Below are 26,179 nucleotides of genomic sequence, written 5' to 3'. Positions count from 1 at the left end.
GCACGAGACACCGGCCGCTCGGCTTCCTGGGCCTGCAGGTTCTGCAGGTCTCGGCCGCGTCCCTGGGCCGGCGCTGGCCCAGGCCTCTCGCTGCAAGTTGTCTTCTCGTGAGGACGTCCCCGGGGTCCGTCTGGTCGCTGCGCGCCTGTTCTGCTGGTGCCTGGGGCAGCCGAGGCTCCCGTGCCCTCCGCTGATGATCCTCACGTTCCGGCCTCACTTTGGCTGGAACTTTGCACGGTGAGGACTTGGGCTTCTCTTACTCCGAGACTGGCTTCCTCTCCCGAGGACTTGCTTTTCTTTTGCGCGGGGGACCCGCTGCCTCCTCGGACTCGGTTCCCGAGGTGGCCCGGGCGACTCGGCTCGCCGGCCGGCGGCGGCGGGCTTCTCCCGGGCGACCCGCGGCGGCGGGCGCGGCGCGGCCTCCTGGCTGTGCGCTCCCGCTCTGCCGCCGCCGCCGCACGAACCCGCCCCGGCGCCTTCGCTCGCTCTCCCGCGCCCGCTCGCTCTTCCCCTTGTTCGTTCCGCCATCTAGGATGGAGGGAAGGAAGAGCAGGGCCGTTGAGCGCCGCTCGGGGCAGCGAATGATCCCGAGCAATTTTGATACACCTTGCTGGTTGAGAACCACTGATAGAGCCCCATCCTCTTAGTTATATATGTATAGAAACTAAGGCTCAGAGAAATGAAAAATGCCCTGACTTAGCAGTTCTCCGAAAAACTATTTGCTTGGTTACCTTAGAGGGTTCCGCTGGTTAATTGGCATGTTTGCACGTATCTTCTAGTCCGATCCCCCATCTTAATTGTTGCAGAGACAGAGGCTCCAAAAATGGAGTTAGGTGCCTAATTGTACAACTAGCAAGTCGCAGAGAAGGAAGGATGGTATTAGTATATCTAACTCCCAATCCAGTGTTCTTTCTAGACAACACGCGCTGTGTGTGTATGGCTGCATATAACAAAGTCCTGGAGGCAGCAATTCTAGCTCCCTATTTTGGTAAGGTGCCCCCCCTCCCCCCCACCTCAGCCCCTGACTGAAAAGAAAGTAGAGCAGGTAGTCCACTGGCCACCAGGGCTCCTTGGAGGGAATGCGGGGAAGCTGTGGGTAGCTCCCAGTCTCAAGCCTTGACCCTCACCCCTATTGCCCCTGGCTCGGAACCTCTGTCAATTCTGTCCCTAGAAGAGGACTGCTCCCCTCTCTGAGTAGGTATCAGAGAGAAAGCACAGCTTTTAGGGAAATGTAAGTAGGACCCAGAAGAAAAAGGAACCTGCCCATTATGGGAAGGGGCTGCCAAGGGACCTCCTTTGGGTCAGCCTGTGGCCTCTCCCTGAGAGGCACAGGGCTGGGATCCTGTCCAGGGCCGCAGTGTCACCATCCCAGGATGCTCAAAACTCTTTGATGGCTGCTAATTAGGGCTGGCTACTCCACTTCCCCAATTCCCACAGCCTGACACATAGTTACTCCTCTCCTACTGCAGTCCATAGCCCATTCATCCATCCTTTAAAAGGCATCCGAAATTTCCTTCTCCCAGAAGTCTCTTAGACAAATTTCCTGAAACCAACAGCTCTTTCACTTGCCGGTCCTACACAACATGTCGGGGTTGGGAGGAACTTTAAAAATCACCCACTCATTTTGTAAATGAGGAAATCAAAGCTAGGGAGGGGGAGCGATTCACCAATCACACAGAAGGGACAAACTGGGACTAGATCCCAGTACTCTCAGTCACCACTTGCGCCATGTAATTGTCATGATTCTGAACACTCACAGTTCCAAATGTGCCTGTGAACCTTTCATCGGTGCAGTATCAACATTAAATTCTCTTAAGTTGTATTTTAGGCAAAGTACATTCCTTTGGGTCTGCCTGTCTGTCATTCCTGGTGTGATCTGGTGCGTGTGTGATGCAGTTGTCTCCGAGTGGTGAGAAGTGTGTACCTAAGGGCAACTGAGAATCTGCTTGTTTATATGTTAGGGTTATGTGTTGGGGGGCTGTGTGCCTGGGTATGTGTCTCTTGGTCGTGCGTCGGCTGCCCCTTGCGGGTCCATTTCTGAATGTTGTAGTTGGAATTGTGTCGGTGCGAACTGTAAGCTTAAAAGCTGCTGTTTGTCCCCGGGTTATGGAGTACGTGTCTTGTTGAGGAATGTGCTTGCCTCTCAGACAAGCTGGGTCCTCACCCAGGGGCTGGAGTCGCAGTCACGCTCGGGGATTTTTGGCCTGGCCCTCCCGGAGGGGCGGAGCCTCAGGGGGCTCCGCCTCCCGCCCTTCGGGAGAAGCCTCATTTCTTCTAGCTGAAGCCCCCGGGGACCTGGCGGGCGACGCCAACTGGTCCCCGCCCCCGTGGGCTCCAGCCCGCGCATTGGCGGCGGCTGAGGTGACGTTGCGGGGTTCGCAGGCAGAACCCCGAGCGCCGGGCGCGTGGGAGGCATTGTCCGCCACCCGGGGCTTGGCTGCGTCGCCGCCTGCTCACCCGGCCGCCGCAGCCCGGCGCGGGAGTCGGCCGCGGGCGCCATGGTGTCGCCGGTCACCGTGGTGAGTGAGCGGGCGCGCCAGGGTCCCGCGCGGTCGCAGCCCACCGGCCCGGGGACCGAGAGGCGGCAGGCCCGGCCGCGGGGGGCCGAGGCGGAGCTGGGTCCCCCCGGCGGCCGGCGCCCCGGGCGGGAGGCGGGCGCTGTCACGGTCCTGGCTGCCGCCCCGGCTCCCGGCCCCGCGGCGCCCCCTCTCCGCGCGCCCTTAGCGCGCTCGCGGGAGGGAGGAAAACAGTGAGCACGTGACTCGGAAGCGTGACTTTGTTGATCTCGGTGTGTGCGGCGCGGCTTGGTGGGGTGGCGGCCTGGCGAGGAAGCCCCGAGCCGCGTGGTTCTGCGTGGGTGGACCAAAGCCAGGCGTGGGAGAAGGCGGCGGGGGCGGCGGGGTGGGGGGTTACTGGGATCTCCTGGGAATCCTGTTCCAAATTTGCTTCTTATAAACATGTCGAGGGCGGGGAAAAGGGAGACGACGCCCCTGAACAATGTCAAACAGCGTTGGCTTTGCCTGGGGAAAGGGTGTGGGGTGCGAGTTTATTGGCATCTCCCCTTACTCACCCTTCCCCAACTGGAGCTTTGTCTCCTCTCCCCACTCTTATTCCATTGCTTGTTTCTGTCTCCCCAACTCCTACCTGTTTCTTCTAGGAAATAGGCATCCAGCGGACCAGGTATCCAGGTTCATTCCAAGGGCTGGCGGGGGGATGCTGGGGAAATCTGGAACTGTGCACCTCCTCGGTTCCCCTCCTCCCTGACCCATGCCCCTGCCCTGACCAGGCTTAGTGGGGCAGGGGAAGAGACTTAGTCATCTCTTCCCCCTGCTGGCACTCCTGGGCGCGCTCAGACCCTGAGCCAACCCTTCTGCCTCTTCCCAACCCCTTTCATCAGTCTAACCCATCCCCAGGTATCTAGTGGTCTGGGAGTCTGTGTCCTGAAGGCACAGCTCACCTAGCCAGAGGCACTATCACTTAGGGCAGAGTCCGGGTTGGTATACAAGGAACCCCAGCGGCTTTGAGTAACCCTCAGAGACTTTGTACCAGCAACCCAAAGAAAGTAGCTTCAGGGGACCACAGAGTCTCTAGTCCAGATTCAGAATATCATGCAGCAGCTCCCCCCCTCCCCCAGCTTGAAGAGTCCCTGCAGTGGCCTTGGGCACAACTTTCTTTAACTGCTTTCCCCCCTAATTCAACAGAGACCAAGTCAGCTGCTCTGACTTCCTGATCTCAGTTCCCTATCTCCTCCCAGCCTTACTGCTGGCTCCAGATCAGAAGCTAGAGACACCCCCTCCCTCTCTGTCTGGTATGCCTTAAGTTGCTCTTGTTTTCTGGGAAACGAGACTGAGACCTGCCCCTCCTCCCTAAAATCTTTGGTGCTTCAGAGACAATTTTCTTGCACCCAGCTCATGGGTCCCTTTCTCTAGTCAGCATCTGCTCTTCTTACCCTTGATGCCACCTTCAGGGGACAGGTGGAGTGGAAACTGAGGAGCAGAGACTGGCCAAGCAGGAGAGAGCCTGTAGGCGCTGAGGTGGTTGGCAGTGCCCATCCTCACACATTCTTGGCATTCACCTGGTGTTGCCAGGGCCTTAAGCTTGTGTCCTGGCCCCGCTGCTGAGGATCACGAGTTGGCCAGTCTTGGAGTCTCTGTGGTTTCCCGCTGACTCTGCTCCATTCCAGACAGCTGGGGGCTGATGTTGGAAAAGAGTGGAGGGAGAGAGAGGGTGCAGGAAAGAAGAACCACTGGGCTGCGAGAGGGCACATCCCGAGGTTTGCTTGCTGCCCAGTGAATGAACATTCTGACCCAGCTCCGGGGTCAAGAATGGACATGGGCAGCGGGAATAGTGGAGACCTACCCCCTCCCCTCCCCCACCAGAACTTTGAGCTTTGGGGTGATGATGGGCTTGTCTGCACCTTGCAGACTGGTTGGGGCAGGCCAGGCTGGGTTTCTCTGTGTCCATCCTCCCTGCTTGTGAAGTGAGCCTATCTCTGGGGTGGATTTCTGGGTGAAGTTCCCCAGTCCTGAGTGCTGTCCTTGTCCTGTGTCCTCCAGGTGAAGAGTGAGGGACCCAAGCTGGTGCCCTTCTTCAAGGCCACCTGCGTGTACTTTGTGCTCTGGCTGCCCACGTCCAGCCCGTCGTGGGTCAGCACCCTCGTCAAGTGCCTGCCCATCTTTTGCCTCTGGCTCTTCCTTCTGGCCCACGGACTGAGATTCCTGCAGACCCACCCCAGTGCCACCCGCATCTTTGTGGGACTTGTCTTCTCTGCTCTAGGTGATGCTTTCCTCATCTGGCAGGACCAGGGCTACTTTGTGCACGGTCAGTGACCACAGTGGCTGTGTGGGAGGGGCCCTGGAGCTGGGGGGCAAGGATTTGGGGAGGGAGTTTTTAAACCAGAATATGGGAAGTTCGAAGGCCTCTGAGGCCAGGAGCTCTGGGTTCCTCTGTTGGTGGATGACATTGCAGATGATCTGGTGATCAATTCTGAAGTTCCTCAGGGTAGTGGGGAGGGGGGAGGGTTTACCTTTATGGGTCTCCTCCCATCCCTCTTATCCCCACAAAGCTCCTGGGTTACCCTGAGCTCCCCCCACACCCAAGTAACTCACCTGAGCCTGCCCTCAGCATTCCCTCTCACTCCCAGGTCTGCTGATGTTTGCTGTGACCCACATGTTCTACGCTTCAGCCTTTGGCATGCAGCCACTGGCCCTGCGGACAGGCCTGGTGATGGCAGTGCTGTCATGCCTGTGCTATGCCCTTCTCTACCCAGGCCTCTCAGGTGCCTTTACCTACCTGGTGGGGGTCTACATAGCCCTTATCGGCTTCATGAGCTGGCGGGCTCTGGCAGGGCTACGGCTGGTTGGGGCGGCCTGGCGCTGGACTGAGCTGGCAGCAGGCAGTGGCGCACTGCTCTTTATCATCTCAGACATGACCATCGCCCTCAACAAGTTCCGCTTCACAGTGCCCTACTCCAGGGCACTCATCATGTCTACCTACTATGCTGCCCAGATGCTCATCGCTGTGTCAGCTGTTGAGAGCCGGGATCCAGTGGAAGACTATAGACTGAGCAAGGCCAACTGAGGGAGGGGTCAGGGCCTGGTCATCCCTCTATTCTCTTGGGATTGGGGTACAGGATCTGGGAACCTGCAGGAGCTGTTTCAGGATGTCTGTAGTGCTAGCCTGGGGTAGCAGGTACCACCCGGGGAAATCTATAAGTATGAAGGGGGGAGTGAGCAGGAAAAAGATCTACCTAGAAGAGTTAGTGGTCCAGGACAAGACTTGAGAGCTAGAAGGAGCCAGCCCAGTGCCCCATGCTGGAACCAGAAGTAGACATCTCCCCATCCCTACCCCATCGCAACTGTCAAAGCCCCCTGGAGGGTGATGGTGCTCGGCTCCTTGGCCCCCTACTTCCCCTACTTTGAGAAGGAGTCTGACTCCGTATCTTATGTCCAGGACCAATTGCAGTGCTGGGCTCACCCAGTCCTACCCTCTCTGATCTGCACAGAGTGGAGTGAAAGGGGAGAAATGTGTGCTGAGATGATACAGGCCCAGGGCTTGAAGCCCTTTTCATAGGCCCTAGTTGGGAAGATCACATGAGGGTAGAGTCTCGCTTTCCCTCATCAATCCTTGTTACTTGAACAATCTTTCTCTGAGTGATGGCTGGGAGGGTGAGGGGGTATCTGTCCAGAGTTGGTAGGAGAGGGGACTGCCTTGGCCTGGGAGCTTGGGATATCAAGAATTCAGGTTGCTCCCATCTCTTTCACAGGCCAGCCCAGAGCTCAGGCCCCCCATCACCATCCTCAGACCCCATCCATAGGGTTAGGGTGAACCATGCCAAAGGAGGGGGCCAACTTCTGTTTAATGTGTGTGTGTGTGTGTGTGTGTGTCTGAGTGTGTGGAGTATGTCTCCCATCTAGCTGTCTTGGCCATCTCTGTCCTGATGTCTGTCAAGGTCTCATAGGGATAGGGCCTCAGGGAACTGCTGAGGGGGTACTGAGCCTGGTTCAGAGAACTAGGCCCTCCCCACCTTCACATACACACACTCAGTGTTTTCCTCTCTGCCCTTCTGCACTGTGGGCAAGGAGAGCAGACTCCAGTGACACACTGGGGTCACTGAGGCCCGAGGCACATTCAATGCAAGGGGAGTAAGGCTGGGGCAACTCCATCCTCTACTGCCCATGTGAAAAAAATAAAAACCAAGTGCCATTGGCTGCCCTGCTTCTTGCCTGCTTGTGCGGCATGTGCTGTCCTGGAGAGGGGGTGGGGGCATGGTGCCAGGGGACCTGGCTGTCCTCACAGCCTGCATCACAGTCCTGGCCAATGCATCTTGGTGCCAAGCTGGCCCCCTAGCTCTGGTGACCCTGCGTTGGTTGGAATAGGTCTCACTTGCCTGGTCATATATGGGTGAAGATGTGGTTCAGGAGGAGGGGGGATGGGGAAGTGTTTACCACCAGCCAAATTTGTCCTTGGTGCACTTTCTTGTTGATAGGTGCTCAGTGCTCTTTGGGGCCCTTAGTTACCCCATGTCCTCTGCTGATGCCCATCTCCTCCTCCCAAGCCAGGCCTGCTGCCTGTTCCAAAATAAGACAGATTCCCTTTAAGCATCTCCTCCTTAGAACCCAGGCTCGGTTGAACAGCTGGGTGGGATGGAATTAATTTGGCTCACTCATACTTTAGATGTGAAGACTTGGCAGCATAATGGGTCACTCCACTCCAAGAGCATTTGCATCGTAACAGGACCGTACCCTAACTCAGAGTTGAAAAGGGAAGCCTTGGGTGGCTGTGAGTGTCCCATGAGCAGAGATGTTACATGGTTGTGGGGATGCAATACAGAGACTCAGGTCCCATGTGGGTGATGGATGAATCAGTGATTTTCAAACTAGAAGTTTTACAGAAATCCCTTGTGGGGTTAGCGGTAAGAAATAAAGAGGGAGAGAGGCTCAAAGACTCCCTAACCTTGTTTCAAGTCCAGTAGTTTAATTTTTTTTTTTTTTTACTGGAAGGATTGTGCTGCAAAATATAACTAAAATCTAGTAAATTGGATGACCAATCCCTTCTAGCTCTGAGATACTCTGATTCTCTAACAGTGGGAACCCTGGACAGTGAAGAGGCAAGGTCCTGATCCCTTCAAGCCCCTGAACTCTGAAGACAGACCTGGTGTGAAGAAATGGGAGGGAGGAGGAACCAAAGAGGAGGAGGAGGACTTCAGCAAGACTTGTCCCATGCCCCGAGGAGAAGGGGGGCAGTGCAGTGGGGCTGTGGAGGAGGGGAAGGCAAGTCAAGGCCCAGGCAGAGGGGATTGTGGCTCCCCATGTGGGTGGGTTTGGGTCATCTTCCCAGCGGTCCAGGCCTTGGTATCCCTGCCCCATGCTCATGTCCAACCCCTTGGTCCCTGCAGTACACCACAGGCAGGAATAGGCGAGGGTGAGGTCAGGGAGTTTATTGTCCCATTCCTTCACCACACGTTTCCTGGGCTGCTCACACTGAGGCTGTGCAGAGGGCAGTCAAGAAGCACATTACAATATACTCCGGATGCTCAGGCTAGGCTGGGGCTCACATACGATGCTTCAATTTCTTCTGCACATTCTCTGTGACTGATGCTAGAATTGATTTGTCCTCTTTATCTCAAAGAGCAAACCAAGTATTTGTTAGCGATGATACTGGAAGCAGGGGGATCCCCAAACTGCTATACTTGTAGTACTATGCAAGAAGCAGGGGCTGGACCTTGGGGTCCTCAGTCTTCCCTGAGACTGGATCACAGTTCCCCAAGGTCAGCTGAGTGTCTGGGGTCTAGAGTTGCCATTTATTCGGCCCTTAATATTTTGCCAGGCACTTCCTGGCACTATCTCATTTGAGCCTCACAATAGCCCTATCAAATGGGTGAGTAAACAGTCTCAGAGAGGTGACTTGCCCAAGGTCACACAGCTGATAGGTGGTGGAGTCAGAGCTCTAGACCTGTATGCTGAACAACCAGAGTCAAGCTGTCAAGCATTTCTCTAACTGTGGAATGAAAGCTAGATATCTCCACAATGCCTTCTCTGGCCTAGTTCTTGTACGCAATTTAGCAGCCACTCAAGGTATTATCTCTGTGCCAGACATTTAGCTGAGCACCTGAGAGACAGAGCAAGAAAAGACACCTCCAACCAGATGAACCAAAGTCTGTAACCATGGAGACTACGACTGATGAAGTGCACAGAAAGTTCAGGGAGGGCACATACAGTGTATAGGGATTGTGCCCCTGGTGCTAGGCTGGAAAGAGGCAGAGAATGAGGGTGCGTAGAGCCTTGTTTCTAGGGTAATGGGAAAGCTAGGGGAAGTTTAAGCAAGGAAGGAGTAAGGTAGTTCAGCTTTCCATATAGCAAGTTTGCTCAGGAGCTGTGAAGACAATAGATGGTGTGGGAAGGAATGCAGTATTTTTCCCTGCATGTGCACTCATGAGCAGAAACGTGATCACATGCAGGAGTATTTCCACCTGGGTTCCCGCCAGTCCTCCTTCCCTGTGCCTCCCATCTGCCACTGTCAATCTTGGTTGCACATCAGAGTCAGTTGCAAAATTGTCTACACACTTTTTTTGTTCATAGTCCTTTCTAAACTCTGCCAGAGAGCTCATGATTTGTGGATCAGGTTTAGCTCTGATCACCAGTATCATTTTTAAAGGCAAGTCTAGGCCCAATAAGTGTTGGAAATCACAACTTACCAGAGGATCACAAACCACCCCTGCAGAGCCCAAGCAAATAATATGACACCAAGAGAGGAGGGGGCGATAGTGGTAAGAACCACCTTTTGGAAGATAAATGACAACAGGAGAGGATGGGACAAATGACAGTGGTAAGAATCACCCGATGGCAGTCAGATTAAATTGAAAAAGGCGCCAGCCAAACGAGCAGAGTTTGCCAACGGCCCGCACGACCGCCGTTTTGCAGCTCTGCCCGCGACGGGACGTGCTGGCGGCTTCGGCGGCGGCGCCTCCCCGGGCCAGGGCTCGGGCCCCGCGCGGCGCCCTGGCCGTACACGGGGAGCGTGCAGGTGCTGCGCTCCTTGCCCAGCTCGTGCTCCACCAGCACGCTGTAGTCGCCGCTGTCCCTGAGCGTGCACACGCCGCTGCTGGAGTTGTACCAGAACTTGGAGTTGGCCGTGATGTTGACGTCGACCTTGTAGAGGGTCACCGTGGGCCTCGGGTTCCCCAGGAAGGCGCAGGCATGGTGCAGTCCTGGCCGCGCAGCACCGCGTGCGGCTGAGCGGCGGGAGGCAGCCCGGCGCGGGAGCCAGCCTTCCTGCTGGTCCTGCTTCAGCTTGGCGCTCAGGTGCTCGACTGCGCGGCGGGACCACGCGGGCCGAGAGCGCGTCCCGCAACCGCGAGCCCGCCAATCGCCGCCGCCACCCGCCTCCTGCCTTCCTAGAGCTCGGAAGGCGCCCCGGAGACCCCGGCTCCCACCGGACTCCAATGGCCCAGGTCAGATTCTCCAGGGTTCCACGACCTAAGCGGCAGCATTCCAGCCTTCAGCTTCCCCGACCCGAATATTCGCAGCTGCTTTGGTGTCCATTAACCCCTTACGAAGCTTCCCTGACATCGCCCCAGCTTCCAGGGACACCCTTTAGCTCCTCCTTTGGCGTTTACCGACGCTGTCCCCACCTCACCTCCTCCCTCCGGGACGTCACTGGGGGCTCACAGAGGCCCTCCGCAGTCCACACCCCCTTAGCCTCGCCCCTCCCACTTGCTCCACCCCACCGGATCCCTCAAATGACATCCCGGTCCCCAGGGGTACCTCCCCAGTTAGCCCCACCCCTCAGAGTACCCGAAGGTATTTCCATCCCCTGGTTAACGTCTTTAGGGTTAGATTAAACCTCCCACCTCGAGGTTTCTCTGATTTTCTCTCACCTCGGGAGTACTCCCCAGTGACCCTTAAGTAGGGGCTTTCAGACGGAATCCGAACCTCTAAATTCCCGACTCACTCTTGTCCTTGTTGACGAGCCAGGTATCCTTGGAGTCCAGCGGATCTCTATCTCCGATTTCGTTCTGGCCGCCACTCTGAAGTAGTACTTCCTGCCGGGGAGCAGCCGGGTCACGGTAGACTTGTTGCTGAAGACGCGCTCGGCCGCGGTGAACCAGGTGGCGATGCTGGCGTCCCTCTTCACGATGACATAGTGGGCCTCACCGCCCTCCTGCACCTCTGGGCTGTGGTTCCCGGTCAGAGCTACCGTGTTGGGGACCTCATCAAACAGCTGTAGGCTCCTCGGCTGCCGGGGAAAATCTGTAGGTTGTCAGCCATTCTGGGGAGTGTTGTGCTTTATCCCAGCTGCCTGCCAGCCCTCATGGGGGATGGGATGGGCTGCATCGCTTTGTTGAGACCCAGGAGGCTGGTGTCCTGGAGCCTGGACCAGTTCTGAAAACCATCTCTGCCATTTCTGAGACCCATTTATTCATTTGCAAAATCGGGCTAACAGTTATTTCACAGGAAATGTTGGATAAAGTGCCTGGCTTGTAGTAACGGCTCAATAAAAGTCCCTCCCTTCCTTCTTTGGGAAGTTTAGGGTCTCACTATAAAGCTTCCTTCTTCATTTTCTCTAAGAGATCATCCCAGTTTTCATGGGGTCTCAGGTACGACTGCAGAAACTGAAACAAGGACATGGTCCTAGTTCCAGGCCTCCAGAAACTTCGGGAATTGAGAAAACCCTGAGAAACAGCCCTTTCCACCAAGACAAAGGCTAATCAAGTCTAGCTCTGTGGTACCAAAGAAGCCTTCACTACCCTAAGGCTTGCCTTTCCAGTGGTGGGAACTTGGGCAGCAGTGGGGACCATCCAGTGCAGGAATACCTCCCGAGGCCTCTGCCCACTGTCAGTACCTGCCACACACACATGGATGGCATAGTGTGCCTCTCCAAACTCGTTCTGGAGCAAGATGCAGTAACCCCCCGAGTCTGAATGGTTGGTGCTGTTGATGAGGACCTGGGGGTGGTTTTTACCCTTGGTGATGGTTTCCCGGCCCTTGGTGGGAATGCCATCTCTCTGCCAGATCACGTGGTGGTGAGCCCTGGGTGGTGAAAGGAGGTGGGCACTACGAGTCACCCAGGTGGATCTGGGGTCAGGCCCTCCCCCGTGGTTGAGAAGTCCCCTGCTAGGCTCCAGGGCCAGGGACCTGATGAGGGGTTAGAATCAGAGGCAGAGGCCACGATGGCTACAACAGGCAGGGAGGGACCATCCTGGTTACGTGGAGGGCACGTGAGGGCCATGGTTGGGGAGCGACTCACAGAGAAGGCTGCGTGGATGCAGAGGGCTGTTCCAGCACGGACATCATGTGACTCTTCAGCCAGGCACTGAGGTCAAACTTGGGGGCAGCTGAGATGGAGGAGAGAAAGGCGGGGACATGGACTTCTCTTTTGAGAAGACTCAGCTTAAGCCTCTCCTCTCAGAGTCTTCCCTGCCCTCTCCTTCATTCCCCACTAAAGACCATACAGATGTCTAGCACAACCCTGCAACACTGTGAAGCATTTGTTTTCTCATCTGGATCCTTCTATTAGTATGAGAGAGCCTTCAGAGCAGATCCTGTGTCTCATTTGTTTCTAGATCCCTAACATCGACACTGGCACCTAGTGGATACTATTTGGCATGCAGTGAGTGTTCTGGGGAAGGGAACTGGGGGTCACCCCTAGCTCTGTCTAGGCAGGACAAGAATGGATGGCTTTTCCTTGATCACTGCACCACCCAATTCTCCCTTGGGCAATGCAGCCCTGTGGAGGGAAGTTTGAAGGCCAGATGTTAGGGCCTGAACCACCAGCCCTCTCTGTGCCCTTACCTGGTGGTGGCATGGCACGGACACCCTCTTCCTGCTCCATAGTTCACCAACCTCAGCCTCGTTGACAGCCCAGATGCAGAAGTATTTCTGCCTCTCAGTGAGGCCCCCCACCGTGTAGCAGGTGCCTGAGACGGGGATCTGTGCACTTGGACCACTCCTTGGTGTCTTCTGCCCTCATCTCAAGGATGTAGCCAGACAGTGAGTCTCCCTCTGCAGGCTCCCGCCAAGGCAGGGAGATGCTGGAGTTGGAAGACTCGGACACATGCAGGCCAGCCTTGCAGCTGTCCTGGGGGTTCTAGGGTGGCACAGACATCCACTCAGCCCCCACCCCATCCCCACACAATCCCATGCCCACTCTCCACATTTAATATCCCTGAACCCCAATTCTTACCACTTCTACAACTCCCATAGTCAGCACCTCCATACCCTCCCTACATTGCATACTTAACAGCCCCCAAATTCAATTCTCTCAGCAAGCCAACATTCACCCTCGAATTCAATACTCTTCAAATTCGACATACCCTACACATTCAACCCCTCCATATTGAAAACCCCAGCCTTTAACCCATCCATCTTTCCCACATCTGTTCACATGTTAGACCCCCACCTTTATTTCCTAAACTCGACACCCTCACAACTATCTATCCAACAGCCCCAACTCGATCTTCAAACATGTCTCTAAAACCTACCCAAGCAGAATACTCAAAGTTTGACAAAAACTTTTTCCATGTCACATCTTCGCCGTCCCCAATTCTCAATCTTTATTTGCTGGCTTTCTCATGGGTGTGAGTCCTGTCTCTCTATCAGACTGGCAGCTTCCAGAGAGTGAGGACTGCATAAACCATCCTCTCAGGCTTTCCCGGGGAAGAAGTCCCCTCTGTACCTTGAATTGGCTAATTCTCCCATGTCCTGGGACCTGGCAGCCCCACACTCACTGATGGGGTCCTTGGCCACCCCTGAGCTGGATGGCATGCTGGGCTGCCCAGGGCCTGCCTTACTCACTGCAATAACTTGGAATTCAGATTCCATGTCCTCTGAAAGACCATCCACAGTGCACATGATGCCTGAAATAGAAAGACAAGGGGTCATCAGGCCAGGGTGGTCCACAGGGTAGGAAAGGAAATGGAAAAGGAGGTCATGGAATGCCGTTAAAACTCCCAAGGTGGATGAGGGAGGGAGTATGTTAAGAGCAGCAGAGGTATGTGGGCCCAGCCAGCAAGGCCTCTGTCCATCCTTCCTGGGCTTCTGTCCCTAGGAACGCACCCTGGATGGGGTCCTTGCTGACTGGCACCCACAAGTTACTGCCTTTCTTCCTCTGCTCCACAGCGTAGCCCAGGACTGGGGCTCCCCCATCCTGGGTGGGGGCATTCCATGTGAGAGTCAAGGCTTCTTTGGTAACATCAGACACTTGAGGCTGGAAGACGACACCAGGTGGCTCTATGGAGGGTGAGCACAGGGCAGAGGTTAAGAGGGGGAGGAGCATGTAGACAGCCCTGTCCACCCCACACTGACCGTTGCCTTCTCATCTTAAAAGAAGTTAAGCCAATGATTCTTAACCCTGGTTAAACATTAGTATTATCTGAGGAGTAAAAAAAAAAAAAAAGAAAGCAACCAACAATAACAACTAGTGTCTGGGTCCTACTACCAGATTTTCTAATTTAACTGGTCTGGGGTAGAGCCCAGGCATCAGCATTTAAAACCCCAGTGATTCTAAGGTGCAGCAACATTGAAAATCACTGACTTAAACCTTCCAGTCTAAGTCACTGCCACTGCCACAGTTCTCAACGTATGTCTTAACACACTGAGATGTGGAGATCAGTTGGAAGGGGTATTACAAGTAATTTATTAGCAGTCGTAGTTAAAATGCAGAGGATTTTCTTTGGAAAATAATTAGAGTGGTTTCAAGGTTATCCTTAAAATAATATCACTCTCATTTGCATCCTGGGATGATTTCTCCAATGGAGAAATGGTGGAGTCAGGGCCCTTGGAATTATACATGGTTCTGGATATACACACAGGGGCATACTGTACATGTGACCTGGCTGGAAAAAGCTGAGAATTCCTGCCCCAAATGATCTTCTGCTCCTGCTCTGGAACTGGAGGCTCATGGGGTGGCTGGAGAGGTGATCCTGTGGAATCCTCCCCAGACCAGCAGTCCATCCTGACCGTGACCACCCCCACTCAGCGGTGGACTATCTCACTGACCGATTGGATTTCCTGCAAACACTTCGTCCGTCTCCAGCAGGTCGCTCATACCTTCCAAACTGACTGCTAGGATGTGGAACTGGTCGGCCTTTCCTCTCCCACCGTGTTGGCAGAGAAGTCGGTGGCTTTGCAGTCCGTCTTGCCTATCTTAATCCAGGCCTTCTTGCCGATGGCCCCCGGTTCCACTATGGACTGTGTCCCGGGCCGTCCTTCTGTCCTTTGGGGCCTTCCACTTCATGTGCGCACAGCTGCCCGAGAGCTCCAGGAATTCCACCCGGCCCTGCGGGCCTTGGGGCATCTGGGGAGAGAGGACAGCTTCAGCATGGAGCAAAGGATCAGAAGGGCTTTCTCCCACACAAGGGGGTCTCGTCTGACTGGGCATAGTTGGATTCTGAGCTTTCTGGAACTCTCCCTTTCCCTGTGTCCACTACTCTTCCTTCTAAGACTGGCCCAAAGAGTTGGGTCCCTGCCTACCTGAGTCTCCCATCGGAAAAAAAATGTGTGGACTAGAAACATGAGGGGTCCCTGCCTTGGCGGTTCCCTCATTGTCCCCTTCCAGGCAAGACCTCTCCCTCTGAGCTTCCAGAATGCCAGTGCTTCCTGGCTTCTGTTGACCACATTTTGTGATTACACATCTACCTATTTTCATCCCTCTCAGCTTGAAGGCCTGCTGGGGATACCTCATCTCTGTGCCCCCAGCAGTGAGAATGCAGAGGAGGTGCTCGGTCATGCTGCTGAATAGCACTGAAACCCATACCTCTTCACCACACAGCGTGATGGAGATGCGAACGGAGCAGGTGGTGATGGTGTGTGTGTTGCATGGTGCATATAAATTCACTAAAGCCAGCTCCTCATTGTTTTTCCTCATTATAATGTTCAGATAGATTCAGAAGCCCATTCCCACCCATACCATCTTTATCTCCAATCTCACTTTATCCCTCAGCCTTATCTCACCTCCAACCCCACTACTCCTCCTAACCTCATCTCCATCCCTAAATCCCACCTCTCTTTCACCTCATTTCCGCTTACCTCCAACCAGGTCCTCATCTCCAAGTCAACAATACAAAGTAACATATTTGAAAGCTTTTAATGTGGGGTACAATGCCCTGTGCTTTAAAATTCACTGAGATACTAACCACCCTCCCCATCAAAAGAAAACAGAACAAAACAAAAACCCTGCTCTCTAAGGCTTAGGAAAGTTAATTGACTTGCACAAGGCCAATTAGGAAGTTATGAATTGGGCTTTTGGCTGGAAACCAACACTTCAATGTCACCCTCAACCCAAGTCCAGCTCTGTCCCCAGCCGCCTCCCCATGCCTGCCTCCCACCGAGTGCTGGGCAGTGGCTGCCCTCCCACCAGCCCTGCCCCTGCTCTGCCCTCACCCAGCACACTGAGGTGCAGGGTGGCTGTGACTGGAGCCCGAGCGGGATGAGCCGCTGTCCTCCCACACGCAGTTTGAGATGCTGAGTAGGGGCTGGCCTTCCTCGTGCTCCCTGGACACGCGTTCCTCCTCTGTCATCTCCACACCATCCTTGTACCACGTGACTTTAGGCCCCAGCTTTGCCCGGAAGGGCACCCTGATGCAGGCGGTGTGGCCCACCGTCACGGTCACAGGGTGCGCTGCCAGCGCCTCCAGCACTGTCGGGTCAATGGTGGGGGGGGGTCCTGTGGGGTGGGGTGACAGGGAACACTGGCCCAAAGGGCTGGAGGAGGAGCCGAGGGGATGGGGGAGGAGCCCAGGGATGAGGGGGTTGGGATTTGTCCTAGGTGGGCGGCGACCATACCTGCAATGAATACCCAGGCCTCGCTCTCTGCGCCCTTGGCTCGGAATGTGTGCACTTGCCCTCACGCTCTGGGCCCATATTGGGGAAGATGAGCTTGTGCACCACACCCTGCTTCACGATCTGCACACCGGGCAAGTCCATGATCTGGAGGAGTGAGGGGCGGGCGTGAGCACGAGCACGGGCCAGGTCGCCCCCTTCATCCTTCTCCAGGTCCCCTGGCCTCTGCCTCGGACCTCCTTGTCATCCTTCAGCCACGCGCCTTCCACCTTCTCGTCGTTCAGCACTATGTACAGCTCGACAGGGCTTCTCGTGGCTGCATGCACATCTGACATCCCGCTCTTCGCTGTGGCCGGACACTCAGGAGAAAGGGAGGCCGGGCCAAGGGTAGGGTGTCAGAGTGGAAGGACTCATGGGAAAAGGGGCTGATGGGCTGGTCGTGGGAACGATCAGGGAGGCCCTGTCGATCAAAACCATTTGTGATGAACGGGACGTGTGGAAATAGTCAGTGGGAGGTTCGGGCATGGTCATTTGGAGGGTCTGGAGCAAGTAGGTGGGGGTTTGGGGAATGGTCAGTGGTGTGTTGCGGAAAAGTCAGTGGCTTTGTGAAATGGGGACCAGGAAGACTGGGAGATGGTAAATGGGGGGTTTGTTCAGTGGAGGATGGTGAGTGGGGACTGAGGACGCTCAGCTGAAGAAGGGAAATAGATGGTGTGGATGCAGGTGGCTAGTGGAGCTGGGATGTTTAGTAGTGGTTATGCTGGTCTGTGGGGTGGTGAAGGTCATTGGGAGTTGAGGGTGATCAAGATCAGTAGGGAATGGCCAAGGTTGGGGAAGAGGGGATGGTCAGGGTCAAGGAATGTGGGACGATCAGTGTTGCTGGGGGATGGCCAGGGTCTGAAAGTCAAGAAGGGGTGAGTCAGGGGATTTGAGATAGCTAGAATCTTGGAGATGAGGGATGATCAGGGTATAGGAGGCAGAGATGTTCAGGGCCTGGGAGATCAGAAATGGTCAGAATTTGGGAGACAAGGTGGTCAGAGTGGGGAGGTGGAGGATGGTCATGGTCTGGGGGTGGCCTGAAGTCAGTACAGGGGCTGGTCAGTGTGTGCAGTAGGGGAAGTCCAAGGTCGGGGACTGGGGTTAATTAGTGGGGACTGACAGGGTGGGCATGTACCCTCCATGGTGACCATGGCAGTACTGTAGTATTCAGTGGGCTCCCCATTCTGCATGGCTACCACTGTGTACTCACCATTGTCACCGAGCTGTGCATCCTCAATGACCAGGTCTGCTCTCTTGGTTCGTGCTGTACTTGGTGCCATTCTCCAGAAGCTGCCCGTCCTCCTTCCAGTGCAGTGACACATTCTTGGATGCCAGCTCACACTCGAGGCATGCATGGCTTCTCTCCTTCACACGTACTTTCTTGAGAGTGCTCACAAACTTGATGGGAATGCCTGTGGACAGACGATAACTTGGACCTGCTCCCACACCTCTCTAGCCTTTTTCTGCAGTAAATGTTGCTCTGGAAAACACAGGGACTTGTGAGGTTGAGTGTGTTTGTGTTCATGTGACCCATGGAGCTATATGGTGGGGAGGGACTATGCTCCTACCAAGTCTGATTACTCATTTGTAAAATGGGATAGCAACTTTTACTTACAGGACTGCAGTCAATACCTCTAATGCACCTGTAGTTGGTTGAAAGGGGGCTCCAAAAAAGATATAGCCACATACCAATCCTCAGAATCTGTGAAGATTACCTTATTTGGGGGGAAAAACGCTCATTGCAGATTTAATAAGTTAAGGATCTTGAGATGAGATCATCTTGGATTCCTTGGGTAGGCCCTAAATGCAGTGAGAGTGAGGCCAGGGAGATTACACAGACAGACAAGAAGGCAGTGTGACCACGGAAGCAGAGATTGGAGTGATGTAGTCACAGCCACCACAAGCTGGAAGAGGCAAAGAACGGATCCTCTCCTAGAGCCCCTGGAGGGAGTGTGGACCAGTTGGCACCTTCATTTCAGACTTCTAGTTTAATAACGAGAGAATAAAGTTCTTTTGTTTTAAGCCACCAAATGCATGGTAATTTGTTATGGCAGCCAAAGGAAACTAACACAGCCCATTAGAGCTCCAGTCATGCTTGCATTGTCTCTGGCACCTGTGCCTTTGTGCATGCTGTTCCCTCTGCTGGGAATGTCCTCTTCTCCTTCACCTTCTCTGAGAGCTAAACTCTTTTTGCTTTTCTTGGTAAAGCTTGGACATCACCTCATCACATCATTTCTGACCTCCCCAGGTGGTACCCCTTCTTTGTGCTCCTGTAGCCTCTATGTCTCGCTCCATCACAGCATTGGCGATTCCATGTGACATGAATCCCAGGTATGGTGCACACACATGACATGCTCATCAGTATACCCATCACTGTGTGCAATTCTCCATGCTAGCTATAATGCCAGAATGTGACTACTGATAAGGATAGAAGCAGTCACAGAAGAACACGCAGTGAATGAGGGGAGAGGGGGATAGAAAAAAAACTTAAAAAAAAAAGTGACGCAGATGATATGATATTAGAGCCATACAGGCTGATTATTTCTTGGTCTGTGATATCCCAGCTGATATTAAGACCCCAGTGTGACTTAACTCCTTGTTTGAGAACTGCTATTCTAATTCCACTTCCATACCTGCTTCCCCACCAGGCTAGGAGTTATGGAGAGGAGGACCATGTCTCTGTCTCCAGCACCCACTGCAAGGCCTTGCAAGGAGGGGCTGGATGGATGGATGACTGCCCACATGGAGGTTTCTCTGGCATGAAGTCCACCCTCAGGCTCTGACCCAACCACTCATGGTCAATGATGAGCTGGGCCTTCTGTACTAGGTTTCCCGCCTAGAGGAGAACTTGCCACCATTGCTGAGTCTGACATCTTTAATCTTAAGCGTGTGGGTCAGACCATCTTCAGACACCGTGATTTCATACTTGTCTTCCCTCTTCAGTTCCTTCCCATTGAACTTCCACACCAAGTTGGGCACTTTCTTGGAGAGGCAGATCTCAAACACAGCTGTCTGGTGCTCTGTCACCTTCAGTGGCTTCATCTCCCCTAAGAACTTCAGTGGCTCATCTATAGGGAATGGTAGGAGGGGCAGTCATTGGGCTGTTGCCGTGGTTCTTCCTCCCGAGGGGTGGGATGGTGAAGGCGGCATGGAGACTCACTGACGTGTCACTGGCTTCCTAAAGCCCACAGCTGGGGGAAAGTACCCTTCCTTTCATTCCACTTGGGAATCATTCCTTCCTAAAATCCCCCCTCCCCATGATGTCCATATGGGCTCCCCTCCAGTAACATTAACAACAATAACTTAAAAACCAGTTATGGGGAAGCAGACTTGGCCCAGTGGTTAGGGCGTCTGTCTACCACATGGGAGGTCCGCGGTTCAAACCCCGGGCCTCCTTGACCCGTATAAGCTGATGCATGCAGGGAGTGCCCTGCCACGCAGGGGTGTCCCCCGCGTAGGGGAGCCCCACGTGCAAGGAGTGCGCCCCGTAAGGAGAGCCACCAGCGCGAAAGAAAGTGTAGCCTGCCCAGGAATGGCGCCGCACACACAGAGAGCTGACACAACAAGATGACGCAACAAAAAGACAGATTCCCGTGCCGCTGACAACAACAGAAGCAGACAAAGAAGACGCAGCAAATAGACACAGAGAACAGAAAACTTAGGGGTGGGGGGGAAGGGGAAAGAAATAAATAAAAAAGCCCAACAATAACAAAAAAACCCAGTTATGTATTTTTCGGTATGTGCCAGACACTGTTCTAGTCAATTTGCACATATTAACTCATTCTACCTTAGAGGTAAGTTCTATTATTCTTCATCTTACAGATGAGGAATTTGGGGCAAAGAGAAGTTAAGCAACTTGCCCCCAAATCACACATTTCGTAAGTGGCAGAAGCTGTGATTTGAACTCAGGAAGTCTAGCTCCAGAGTCTATGCTCTTAAGCACTATGCTACACTGCCCCATGACACTTATAATCTCATACTCCTCTCCTTTACACCCCTGTATTTCCCTCCTCCATTAACTCCCAACCCTATGTAGGCCTTTCCTGTATAGCCCCAAAGTCCTCTTTCCCATAATTCCATGAACTCCCTCCTGGCCATCTCTCACCCCGACCTTGACCATGTTCCCCAGGAGCCCCCTGATGGCCACCCTCGTACCCAGCACTGTGAGCTCAGGACTCATCCACTTGTCGCCCGCGGAGAGGCTGTAGATGCCTGCATCATTCATGTTCATGTTGGTGATGACCAGCAGGTATTTGGTGCCCATCTGCTTCACATCGTACTTGCCCAGAGAATATTGAATCCTCAGTGGCTCATTACCCTGCCTCATGGAACAGGTAGGAAAGCTAATGAAATGGTTTAGGAGGAGATACCCAGAGCTCCCCATTCTCCAGAGCCTGCCTGAGCTGAAGGGCGCCTTGCCCACTTCTCTAAGCTCCTCGAACACATTGGGAGGCCCCTAAGATTTCTCTAGCCTTATCATTGGGCTTGGTGAGATCGGGGTCCCTGCCTCCCCCCAGAGTCTGAACTCTTAAGGTATGTGAATTCATTAGGTGCTTTCACTTAGAGGCATAGACCTTCAGTGACCCCCAGAATGATCTAATCCAGACTTTTCCATTTACAGATGAGAAAACTGAGGTTTAGAGAGGGGAACTGACAAACTGGTATAACAATCAAGGATAGAGCCCAGCTCCCAGCCTCTTTTAAACCTACCAGGAAGCATCCTCTTGATGGGATGGAAGAGAGGCTATGGCTGATTGATCATGAAAGGACCTGAGAAGGGAGAGGGTTCAGAGAGGAAATGATATTGCCAGGGACTGCCCTGGATCAGAGCCCCCACCTTGATCCATATCATTTTGACATTGGGGTCCTTCAACTCAGTGATGCAATCGAAGACCACTGTAGCGTCAACCTTGGTCTCAATGTCTTCCAAGAGGCTCCAGAATCCGGATAGCCTGAGAGATTGTGATAACAAAACAGTAGGTGTTAAGGGCCTCTGGAGGCTGCCCTGGCTGTGTCCCCAAATTCTGGAGGAAACCCTCTAGGGTCTGGGGAGAAAGGATAGACTTGTTAAGAGCAGCCTCCTTGTTGATTAACTGGAGTATTTAGGGGGAAAGGGATGCGGTGGGGAATGAGAAAGGAACTACCATTCACAAAACAGTTACTATGTACCTGGGCTGATTAATCCCACTGTATATGCTTAATACGAATTGGTTGAATGAAAGAATGAACAATGACAACAACAACACAACAACAATGAAAGAGGAGAGCATAATTTTCATTTTGCAGATGAGGAAACTGAGGCTTAATGAGATGATCAAGGTCACACAGCTAATAAAGCAGCAGAACTGGGATTTAGACCCAGGTCTGCCTGACTTCAAAGTCAGTGCAAGGACATTAGGGAGTGGAGATGACGGGAGAGGTCAAATCTGCTTCTTGCTTTTGCAGTAGAGAGTATACATTTAAATATGTGCTTGTAGAGTGGGGGGAGACCTTGCTGCTGGGAACACCTTGGCACTAGCATTTTTGGTAAAGCTTAGCCCCTGGCTTCCTACCCAGCTGGGCGCTCACCTCCACCTCCACTTTCTTCTTCATCTCTTTGAGCTCCTTGAGCAGCCCCCAGAAGTCGGTGAAACCATACTCCACGCAGACCTTCTCAAAGTCCTTCCTGGGCACCTTGGACAAAATCTCCAGCATCTCTTTTTCATCTGTTACCTTCTTCTGCTGCTTCTTGGGGACGGGAGGCGGGGGGGCCTGGGAGGAGAAGGGGACCAAGCTTGGACTTAGCATCTCCCTCTGAAGACCAGGATCTTGACCCTCCCCCAACTTTGAGATTCCCCTCTGCTCCATGGATTCTTGGAGCCTGGGACATTAACTCAGGGTCCTGTTGAGAGGCCTTCAAGAGGCTGCAGCCTGAAGGGTGGGAGATAGCACCCTGGGAGGAGGAGTCTCCCAGTCTCACCTCTTCCTCAACATCTTTTTGAAATCCATTTTATCTTGACCTGAGGACAGAAAGAGAGACAGGGTTGGACAGGGATAGTCTGGTCCCTAGAAGGTGAGGGCAGGAGTTGGGGGTTGGCTCACCCTCTGTCACCAGCAAGGACACAGTGTAGATGGCATCTGCATGGTCGTTGCTTGCAATGCACTTGTAGTTGTCAGAGTCATCTGAGGTCAGTGGTTCCAGCTGGATTAGAGTCAGGTGATTAGTGGGGATGGGGGAGGGAACAACCCGAAGACTTTCTATGAGAGGAGAAGGAGGGCATTTGTTTAGAGGGGAGGAGCTAAGTATTGGGTGTAAGTATGGAGAAGGATTGAGCAGTCTCTTATGTAGAGGTACCAGGTAGCAGCCAATGTGAGTATTTGTGTTTGTAGCCCAATTTCATGGCAATAAAAATGTTTCCCCATCTGACTCCCCTCCTTGGCTGTGAACTCCTGGAAGGCGGGGACTTTGAGTTATAATGCTATCTGCAGTTCCTGGCAGCCGGCTGGGTAATCCTTCGTTCAACACACACTGACGACTCTGTGCCAGGCACTGGGCTTAGCCCCTGAGGAAACAGTGGCGATAAGGCTGACTTGGAGCCGCTTGAGTGCTGCTTAGAGCTGGGTGGGCTCTCAGAAAATACTTGCTGAATGAATGAGTGGGTGTAAGGGTTCACCACAGGCGATCTCTGGGCAGCTTGTTGTATTGGAGGGGGTGAGGGACCAGCTGAGTATCCAGTGATGGGAGTTTGGGGAGGAGAAGGTGCCACCTTCTGTCTGCGGAGGTGAAGTGAGGCTCTTTATCTTCCACTATGGGAGGCCAGGACAGACAAATTGGGACAGGAGTCGTTATGGGCCTAGGTCTCCCACCGACCTTTCCCTCCCCGCCTGAATGCAGAGGTTAGACCCCGTGCAGGCCTAGCTTTCAGGAAGCAGCTGGTTAGACCTAGGAAGAAGAGGCCCTTGGCAAGACTCTTTCCGTGAGTGCAGCTGAAGAGCCCAGGACCCCGAGCCTCCACCCCACCTGACCAGCCGCATCTCAGTCTCCCCCCACCCACTGTAGCCCCGCCCCGCGGTGGTCTCCCCTCTTTGGCTCCCTTTCTCTACACGCCCTTCTCTTCCTAGACCGGTCTCTCCCCTGGGTCCCGCTCCCACCTCTCTCTCATCCTGCTCCTCATCTGGCACAGTGATGGCCTTTTTCCGCCGCCCGGTTCTTGGGTGGCCGTGGGCCTCCTGTCCGTGAGAGGACGCGCGGCTGGCCCCGGGGTCCTGCTTGCGGCCTCCCAGGTCGGTGGACCTCTGGCTCGACCCCGCACCTTCAGCACGCGCTCCTTGTCGATGCTGTCGTGGAACATCTCGGCGGACTGCTTGATGGGGATGCCGCCTCCCTCTTCCAGGAGATGTTTGGCTTGCACCCGGCCCCGGAACACGGCTTTGTCCCCTGTGGGGAGCACAGGACGCAGTCTCGCCCCCTGGGCCCCGGGCTGGACCCTCTCCCCGCCCCCTGCCGCCTCCCAGGGCTCTGGACCGGCCCAGGGGTTGTGGTTTGGGGGCCGGGGGAGGGGAGTGGGGAAGAAAGCTGAGCACCCCGGGGGTCCGGGACAAGGGAAAGCGGAGCACCCCCGGGCGCGGTGATCGGGCGAGGCTTCCCCGCGAGCTCAGGGGCGCTCTCGCCGCAGGGGCGCTAGAGATCCGGGCCACCACGCGGGAGAACTCCGCCGTGCTGGAGGCAGCCCTGGTCATGACTTCTGTGGGGGCAAGCCAAAGGTCGGAACGGGCTCCTGACGGGACCTCCGCCAGGCCTTGGAAGGCTGACTTTTCCTTGAGGGGACGGTGGAGCACGAGAACCAGTGACGTCAGGACAGGCTTTGGCCAAGAGGTCCTGGGTCAGGGGTCAAGCCAGCCGGGTCAGGACCGGCTTTGGCCAAGGAAGTCATGGACCACTGTGTTATTGCAAACTTTAATCACTAGGGGGCGCCAACTCCTTTTCCCACTCCTCAATCTTCAAGCAGCTTTATTGGGCCAAGGCCCTGTGTACTGATTTTTGTTTTGTTTTTCTTTTTTTCTTTTTTTAAGGAGACTTCTTAACTTGGGATTTTCTCGGTCTCTTATGCTTCTCTCCTAGAAGTCTCGATACCCCAGCCGGGCCTCCTTCTTGGTCCTGCTCTAAGCCTTTTCCTAGCCACTCTGTGGATTTAGCATTCATTGCCTTTTAGGAGTTCTTGAATGAGGGGATAGGAAATGTTCTCATTCCAGTGGGGCAATATGTAGGAATCTCCTTATCCAAAAAAGCACAGTAATGTCATAAGATAATTTTATATTTGGAAAAAAAATGTTTTTTACAGTATAAACTACAGAAAATCTTCTTGGCTGTGATTTATCGATCACTTTCCTTATGCCAGGAACTGTGCTAAGCACATTTGAGAGATTATTTTATTAATCTTCATAACATCCTAGTGAAGTAGGTACCTTTATTATCCCCCATTAAACTGGGCAACTGAGATGAGAGAAAAAACGTGTTCTGTCGTCTTCGTGATCTGCCTTTCAATAGTGACCAGAGTTCTCACACAGGTAGTGTGCAGAATGCACCCAGTCTGCAGAAGAGTTCTACTTGATCTTCACAAGGGTTAAACAAAAATTAGACATACATCTGAAAATTGAGAAATTTCACAGAAGAACCCATACTTCTGCATTCTCAATGCTGGGCCTGTCTTCCCACATGACAACAGCCAGTGGGAGGTGAGCAGGGGCTGCTCCCATTAGATGGTATGCTCCTCTCCAGTTCATCAGTCTGCTTTCTGAGTTTATAACTCCTGCCTGGCCCCAGTGTCTTTGTATCTCTGGCTACACATTAGAATCCCCTGGGGAACTTTAAAAAATACCTGACTTAATGGTCTAGGGTGAAACTCAAGCACTGATATTCGTTTTCACTACTTCATGGCCCCCTCCCCGCAAGGTAATTCTAATGTGAGCCAGAGGTGAGAATCACTACTATAATCACTTGAGTTTGCAGCATCTGGTCTAGATCTTGAGTCCCAGCTCTTTTGCTTGCTCTCCCTCACTTTGCTATAAAGAACATATTTGTCTGACCTTGATCTTTGTGCACGGAGGACTTTGAGAGACTCTGTCCCTCTGGGACTTTAAGGGAAAGGAAGATGGGTATTCATTATCCTGGCCCCTGGCCATATTTTAATCTCTTTCCACTAGAGACATACTATAACAGTCTGTTCTGCTCAGATCCCATTTCTCAGCTTTCCCTTGGATCTGCCCTCCCCTAAGCCTGCTCCCCAAGGGCTGAGGGCATGGAAGCTTAGGTCACTTATTTATGTGCGCATCCTTTCTCCCCTGACTGCCCCGAGTTTCCTATTTCTTAAGTGGAACAGAGTCAGCATTACTCATATGTAGAAATGACGACCTCCCTCACTTCCCCCGTGACTGAAATTCTACCATTTGAGATACAGTCCACTGGTCTATAGCACCATTCTCCTTAAGCAGTTAAGAGCTTATCAGTCACACACACCTTCACGTGATGGATTTTTCCTGCACTGTTTTCCTAGAGATGGTCCAAGCGTTCTCATAGCACCAAGTCAAAGCACAGGTTGGGAAGAGGGTGAGAACACCGAGGCCACCGAGGCGGTGGGGGTGGAGGAAGAGGGGCTGCCCCCGATGTCCCCATCCCCATTCCACTTGCCTCCCACGATCTGGGTTGTCTGGGAGAAGGTCTGCACGTGGGTGGTGGAGCTGGAGAGCTCCATGGACACATGCTCCGGGAGCATCTGCTTCTGGTGAATGGTCGTCATGGTGACAGCAGGCGTGGGCACTCACCTGTGAGGATTGGGAAGCAGCTGAGGCCACAAAGGACGAGGGAGGGAGTCGGAAGGAGA

At 53.8% G+C, this 26,179-nt stretch overlaps 2 protein-coding genes and 1 long non-coding RNA gene across 3 annotated transcripts; 2 read left to right on the top strand and 1 right to left on the bottom strand.

Annotated features, from left to right (window-relative positions):
• On the top strand, nt 1-11,045 carry LOC139439853 (uncharacterized). The gene is made up of 2 exons (XR_011649930.1): nt 1-237; nt 10,476-11,045. It is a non-coding gene; the product is annotated as an uncharacterized lncRNA (long non-coding RNA).
• TMEM86A (transmembrane protein 86A) lies at nt 2,261-11,045 on the top strand. The gene is made up of 3 exons (XM_004459785.4): nt 2,261-2,519; nt 4,557-4,821; nt 5,144-11,045. The coding sequence occupies exons 1-3, from the start codon at nt 2,499-2,501 to the stop codon at nt 5,578-5,580; spliced, it is 723 nt and encodes a 240-aa protein (XP_004459842.2). The 5' UTR covers nt 2,261-2,498; the 3' UTR covers nt 5,581-11,045.
• Nucleotides 8,053-26,095, bottom strand: IGSF22 (immunoglobulin superfamily member 22). Its single transcript, XM_058305654.1, is given in 38 exon segments — nt 8,053-8,123; nt 9,506-9,697; nt 9,700-9,740; nt 9,742-9,811; nt 10,453-10,518; nt 10,521-10,751; nt 11,344-11,518; nt 11,731-11,792; nt 11,795-11,836; nt 12,294-12,335; nt 12,338-12,432; nt 12,434-12,567; nt 12,569-12,588; nt 13,229-13,357; nt 13,557-13,730; nt 14,499-14,597; nt 14,600-14,709; nt 14,711-14,796; nt 15,132-15,133; nt 15,882-15,909; nt 15,911-16,164; nt 16,284-16,335; nt 16,338-16,427; nt 16,517-16,626; nt 17,440-17,576; nt 17,578-17,731; nt 19,104-19,157; nt 19,160-19,387; nt 20,475-20,637; nt 21,157-21,249; nt 21,251-21,271; nt 21,888-22,063; nt 22,277-22,318; nt 22,401-22,500; nt 23,612-23,736; nt 23,916-23,978; nt 23,981-24,043; nt 25,987-26,095. Coding segments are annotated over 38 exon segments (3,903 nt in total).
• Between the last annotated feature and the right edge of the window lie 84 nt (nt 26,096-26,179).

The sequence above is a fragment of the Dasypus novemcinctus genome, chromosome 10 (genome assembly GCF_030445035.2).
Source record: "Dasypus novemcinctus isolate mDasNov1 chromosome 10, mDasNov1.1.hap2, whole genome shotgun sequence".
NCBI classification, from domain to species: domain Eukaryota; kingdom Metazoa; phylum Chordata; class Mammalia; order Cingulata; family Dasypodidae; genus Dasypus; species Dasypus novemcinctus.
Note: the sequence above shows the minus strand (reverse complement) of the source record. Positions and strands in the feature narration are given on the sequence as shown.